A 6,700-nucleotide genomic window follows, 5' to 3' on the forward strand; every position below is an offset into this window, starting at 1 on the left:
TCCGAGCAGCATCATTGCAGTGCGAGGTGGCAGCTCAGCCTTAGGGTGTCCCCACAGAGGCTCTGCCTCCCTCACATCCATGAGGCTTGGGCTTTTATACTGACCAAAATCACACTCATTCCAACACCATGGCCAGCCTATGTTGGAAGAAGTGGCCAGCAGTGTCTATAAAGGTTTCCAAGGGTTGATAGAAACATGGACATACATTTACCAACTTCTAGTACATGAGTATCACAGAGAGACTGTATCAAAGGAGTAGTATACGGGGTCCCAACTCCACGGTCTTACACATTCTGCCCGATACCCCTGATAAGAGCATACAAGAGACCTTCCCATCTCGGGTGGGAAGCACACACACCATGGGAAACTGTGCAATACATCTGCATCCCCCACCTGTCTCACTTCTCCCTTTACAGCTGCCCATTTATCACGAGGATATAAATCAGGCTTCTTTTCCGGATGAACAGCTCCAGGTCACAAGCACCATCCAGGTCAGCATCAGCATTATCAGGTGTCAGGATCTCAGGATCACAACAGCAAACTGATGAACGTGCACAGGCTCCGTCTCGGGGTCAATAGGACCCGGGTTGAAAGGATCATCTTCATCCCCATCCTCAGTCTTTGCTGCCGTGGTGGCAACCGGAGGTGGTTGGGGGGTGTGTGCAGGACTCCATGATCTCACTTTTTGACTGTAAGGTCTCTAGAACAGTTCTCCAGATGACAAACTGTTCACAGCATCATTTCCTTTCATGGCCGCATCCCACAGCTTAACTCCTGCCCCATTCCACAAGGATATCTCAAGTCCGGTGAGTCATCAGTCTCTGGGTAATGCGTCTTCAACCATTTCAGCACTAACTTTAAGTCTGTCTCTTTAAGGGTTGCTGCCTTCACCTTAAGGACTGAAAACATCCATAAATCAGAGACTTCTTCCTTAATAGTTTCTTCCCAAGTCTCGAGATTAAATCTTCGCTGACTCCCACAATTAACTCCTTACTCCAGAGCAACAATCTTTCCAGCATAGCCTCATCATAGTCTGTCCTCTCACAGAGAGGATGTGTTGGAAGAGCTTCAGCATCACTTCATCCTTAAGCCCTCTTCCAACCATCCGGCTGCTCACCTTATTTGCACTGTGAGTGTCTCTGGGCTCACAAGGCTCCGATCCCAGGATTCCCTCCTCTGAGGCTTCTGCCTCCTGATCTTGGTCCAGCCAGATCCATTCCAGCTGATTACTTCATAGCCCAGTGATTCACATCCTCTTCCGTTTCAATGTGAACTTATAGAGGGTCCCTGTTCGGGTACCATTTACTGCGGAACGGACTCAGTCAGAGATCAATGTGATCAGACAAAAAGCCATTTATTGCAAAGCATTAACTCCTTATACCCTATTGCTTACACACACCTACAGTAATCTGGCATATCATGATTGGATACTTGTCCTGAAGACCCTTAGTGACTGACATAGAATTGGTTAAGCACAGGTGTGAGAACTTGACCTCCAACGCTTGCCAACATCCACAGTTCTCATCACTCAGTGAGTTCCAACTTCTTCTTATCTTGCTTGCTTAGGCTTCCTCCCACAGCCTTGTTGTATCCCTCAGAGTTATTCAGAGCTCCTGTACCCAATACCCATCTCCTGTGAGAACACTGTGTGCACAGGACTGTGCCAGGGTTTGCCATGGATCCCATCGGATGCTGGTGAAGCCAGGCAGGGCCATGCGCTGGCATGAGGCTGCTGCTGCTTCCTGTGGCATCTCAGTGGTGGCAATGGCTGTGTGAAGGGTTGGTGCTTGTCGTGGTCCAGCAGAACTCCATGGAGCCATTGCTCCATCCCCACTGGTGGGATGGGATCGAGACAGCTCAATAGGGAAAACAGAAGCAAAGGAAGGAATTCCTTCACCCTTCCCATCCCAGGCAGGGCTCAGCCATGCTCAGGACTCACCCATCACGGCCACTTGGGAAGATAACATTGATCCGAATGTCCCTTTCCTCCCCCTTCCCCTAACCTCACAGTGTGACACCACATGGTCTGGGATATCCCAGTGTCAGCCAGGATCACCCATCCTGGCTGTGACCCCCATCTCTTTGTGCCCCCCCCATGTGCTGGCTGGAGGAGCAGGACAGCGCTTGGAGCTGTGTAAGCTCAGCAGTAACCAACGATCCTGCATTGCTCACCCCGTTCCCAGCACAAACCCAAAGCAGTCCCAGTGCAGCCCCTGGGAGGGAAATGAGCCCTGTCCCAGCCAAACCCAGCTCAGTGTAAGCAAGGTCCCACTTTGCCCCAGTGATCTGGGATGGAGCCACATCACCCCCAGTTTCCCCTTCCCTCTGGAAGCACATCCAGGCTGCTCTGCTGCACACGTGGATGCACAGCCCTGATGCAGCTGCTCTGGCTCAAGCCCCACAGCCCAAAGCCCATCCAGTCCAAACATTCCCAGCCCTGCCCAGGCCACCCCTAACCCATGGCACTGAGGGGGGTGAACCCTTGCAGGGCTGGTGCCTGCAGCCCTGCCCTGGGCAGCCTGTTCCAATGCCTGAGCACCCTGTGGGGCAGGAATTGTTCCTCAGCTCCATCTGAACCTGCCCTGGTGCAGCTTGAGGCCGGTTCCTCTTGTCCCATCCCTTGTTCCTTGGGAGCAGAGCCCAGCCCCTCCTCACAGTGACATCCCAGCAGAGGTGAGATCCTACCTGCATCCTTGGGGTGAAGATGAACCTTACAAGCACTTTATATCCCCTGTGGATGCCTCTTCCCCACAAGTACCCAGGTTCCCTGAACTCAGCGCATCCTTGAGCATCATCCCCATATGGTCCTTGCCAAGGATGCTGTTTCTCAGCCAGTCAACCTAGGGCGGGGAGATCCCAACTCCCTCCCCCACCAAAATGAACCCGAACCAGGGGCAAAAGTGACAGAAACCTTTATTTGAACCAGGTTTTTGGCAGGGGGACTTGGGGCCGTAAATCAGAGCGAAGCAGCAGCAGGAGAACAGCTCTGCCCCTTTGCTATAGGCAGTTTATGGGAGCTCGGATCCCAGGGTGCATCCATGCACCTCCAGGGAGGCAAGGAAAGGCTCCATAAGGGCTGTGAGCAGCGAGGGAAGCAGGATAGGACCCCACAGGCTCTGGGGTGCTCCAGGGAGGTGTCGCTGTGCCTGTGCAAGGAGGGGGCTAAGTGGGGCCATAGAAGGGCTGATGCTCCTGCTCGTTGGTGAAGCTCTTCATGGCAGTGATGGCGCCATTGACGACGAGGATGGTGATGAAGATGATGAGGGCGCCGAGGGCCATGCTGAGCACCAGGGCGGTGATGTTGAGCTGCCTGGCGGTGGAGCCATAGCTCTGAGCTGCGCTGTAGTCACCCAGCACTTTGCGGTCCCTGGACTGGGGGAGCCAGAGGGAACAGTCAGTGGGGTTGGGGTGAAGGGGACAATCAGTGGGGCTGGGGGAGCCTATGGGGTGGGACACCCCGGGGGGCTCAAGGCTGCAGGTGGATGGGAAAGGTGCTGACCCCTTCTGCAGAGCCTCCAGCCAGAGCCAGTGGGGAATGGGGGGGCTTTGGGCACCCTCGTGTTTGGGGCTCATGATGCTACTGGGGACTCTGTGGGGCCATGAGGGCTCCATGCGGTCTATGGGGTACCGCAGGGTTGGGGCTCTATGGGGTCTCACAGACTCTGGGGGACTCTATGGGGTCTCCGGGGCCGCCCCCATCCCACCGGATCGGTGATGCCCGAGCCCCCCACGCCCTCCCCGATGCCCCCCCACCTTCACGGAGTAGACGAGCGCCAGGAGGCCGAGGCAGCAGACGTTGGCGTACAGCATGGTGCAGATGGACCAGACCAGGTGGTCGCGGGGGGGGGGGCGGCTGCGGGGCCTCCATCGGGATCAGGGTGCTCCGGGGCAGCCGCTCCGTGTCCCCCTCCTCCCGCAGCGGACCATAGGGATGCTGCCCCAGCTCCATCCGACGGCGCTCCCAGGGAAGGGGCTGCGGAAGCTCCGGAGCGCTCAGGTTTCCTTTCCCCGAACACGAGTAAGAGACGGGGCGGTCCCTTCCTGACCCTGCCCCCCCCTTCCTCTGCCCAACCCCCCCTCCCCTTTGGTGTTTTCTGTTTTCTCCACCCCTTCCTTCCATGGTCCCTCCTTTATCCCCTTCTTTGCCCCCTTTTCCTTTGCTCTCTTCTTCCCTCACCCCTCTCTTTGTCCCCCCCCATTTGGGGACAACCCCGAACATTTTGGGGTGCTTGGCAAAGAAACCCGGAATAAGCTCCCGTCCCCATGGCCCCACTTCCCTCAGCCTTCAGCCCCATATCCCAGCTCCCGCACGCCGGCTGCTGGAGTTTCAGTGCAAGTGGTTCAGGCCGATGGGACACAACTTCATTGGGTTGAAGGGACCTTAAAGCTCCTCCAGCTCCAACCCCTTCCACTGGAGCAGCTGCTCTAAGCCCCTGTGTCCAACCTGGCCTTGAGCACTGCCAGGGATGGGGCAGCCACAGCTTCTCCATTCAACCCTTTCCAGTGTTCCCCAACCTTCACAATGAACTTCCTTGTATCCCATCTCAGTCTCCCCTTGGGCAGGTTCAAGCCATTCCCCTTGGCCTGTCCCTACATCCCTTGTCCCAAGCCCCTCTCCAGCTTTCCTGCAGCCCCTTTAGGCACTGGAGCTGCTCTCAGGTCTCCCCTTCCCACAGCAGAGGGGCAGGATCCCCTCCCTGAGCTGCTGCTCACACTCTGGGGATGCAGCCCAGCACATGGGGGGGTTCTGGGCTCAAGCTGGGTCATGGGGAGCTGCTCCTCACCCAACAGCCCAAGTCCTTCTCAGGGTTGCTCTCAATCCATTCCCATGTGAAGCTATTACACAGATGGGCCTCCGCAGTCTGACAGGGTATTACCTTTGTTAGTGCACTTTAATTCATGTTTTATATCTTCAGTGTATTCTATAAGGAGGTAATAACATTTTACAGGCAACTCTGGGATTGTTCATGCTTAACTAAAGCAAACTGAAGGACAGCCCAGCCCTGGGCAGGACTTGGCTTCTGAGCAGCTTCAAGCTGTCCTGCAAGGATAAAGGATGTCCCAGGACAGGCAGGATCCTGCAGGACCCTATCCCTGTGACACATCCCGAGCATCACTGTAACTCCAGCAAGATGGACCCCAAGGATACTGGGACTTGGTGATGAGCCCAGTCAGTCACCACTGGAGCACTGGGTAAAGGCACATCTGGGGTGCTCTGGTCAGGCTGGGAGCCTGCATGTGCAGGAGTATTCTCCCTGTTGTTCCGCACTGTGTGTCCCACTTCCGTCCTTCATTAGCATGGATTCTTCGGGATGACCCATCGACATTCCAGAACCTCCTGCCCCTCACCCCAGGGCCACCGGTGGGGTCAGAAGGGGCTGAACTGTGTTCCCATGGGTGCACAACCGGTGGCCTCCTGTTCCCTGTGCTGGAGAGGTGCAAGAAACAGGGGAAACAACCACTTCGTTTTCCAGATGTGCCTCTTCCACACCCATTGTGCAGAGCTCCCCTTCATCCCGACCTCCTCCTCCTCTCTAACGGACCGAGCTCCCTGCTTGGTGCCTCCCACCCCAGTTCGGCTGAACTGGGCTCGGTTACCAGCTCCATACTCCGCGAGGGAGCGAGCCGGAGAGCGGAGGTGCAGAGCTCTGGTGCCCTCTGGTTTCCAGCTCCGGATGTGGTTTTTCCTCTATTAACCGATTTCCCCCATTTTGTCCCCGCTGGAGCCGCTCGGAGGAGGAGGAGGAGGAGGAGGAGGAGGAGGAGGAGGAGCCGCTGCCTGGGCTTGTGCTGCGGGGAAGGGGGGCAGGAAACGAAACCAAGCGGCTCTTGTCTCCTGCTGAGACAAGAACCGGCCCCTCCATCACTGACGTGAGATGTGACCGGTCTCAGCCTGGCTGTGCACAGGCGACCCCGGGACCGGGGCAAGCGGCTCCTCCGAGCACACGGTCCGTGACTCCCCCGTGGCCATAATTAAGTCCTATTGTTAATTAGTGTTGTGCTTTGCGTAGAGCGAGCTCAGCCTTCGCACTTCCAGATGGCTGCGGGGTCCCTGCGTCCGTTCCCATTGGATGCCCGCACCGGGGACCATGGCGATCCCATCCCTACGTGAGGGGGTCGTGGGGTCCCTGCATCCGTTCCCATTGGATGCCCGCACCGGGGACCATGGCGATCCCATCCCTATGTGATCCCTGCAAGAGGGATCTGGGGGACCCTGCACCCCCCGGGATGGATCCCAGACCCCCGCCCCCAGACCGGCCCCGCAGGCCCTGCCACGGCCGCGCCGGACCGTACCATCCCCGCCGCGGGGGGAGAGCGCCGGAGGTCGGCCCCGCCGAGGTCCGTGTTACCCATCCCGCAGCCTCCCGGCTCCCGGCCGCAGGCAGAGCCCTTCCCCCCCTCCCCTCCCGTCCGTCGGGCAGGGATATGGACCGGACGGGAATGGGAACATGGACACATCCAAGCCCACCCCCCCCGCGCTCCGCATGGTCTCGCCCGCGGCCCCTCGCAGGATGCCGGCCCGTTGGCGTGGAGACGCGCGGCGCCCCGCAGGCCCCTCCCCCTCGAGGCTCCCATTGGCTGCGAGCCCTCTCTGGTCGCCTCCCGATTGGCCATCGGTGCCGTCGCTCAGCCGAGGGGGCGTGTCCGCGGCGGCAGGGGGCGGTCCCGGCCGCAGCACCCGCACCCCGCCCGGCCCCGC

General features: G+C 58.2%; 2 protein-coding genes across 2 annotated transcripts in view; one reads left to right on the forward strand and one right to left on the reverse strand.

Moving 5' to 3' along the window:
- The window catches only part of NLRP6 (NLR family pyrin domain containing 6), a 177,172-nt gene that overhangs the window by 111,750 nt on the left and 58,722 nt on the right, over nucleotides 1-6,700 (forward strand). The window lies entirely within an intron of this gene.
- On the reverse strand, nucleotides 2,897-4,041 carry LOC117436021 (dispanin subfamily A member 2b-like). The gene is given in 3 exon segments (XM_034061590.1): nucleotides 2,897-3,372; nucleotides 3,754-3,849; nucleotides 3,851-4,041. Coding segments are annotated over 3 exon segments (405 nt in total). The 5' UTR covers nucleotides 3,950-4,041; the 3' UTR covers nucleotides 2,897-3,162.

Source organism: Melopsittacus undulatus, chromosome 4, assembly GCF_012275295.1.
Source record: "Melopsittacus undulatus isolate bMelUnd1 chromosome 4, bMelUnd1.mat.Z, whole genome shotgun sequence".
Classification (NCBI taxonomy): domain Eukaryota; kingdom Metazoa; phylum Chordata; class Aves; order Psittaciformes; family Psittaculidae; genus Melopsittacus; species Melopsittacus undulatus.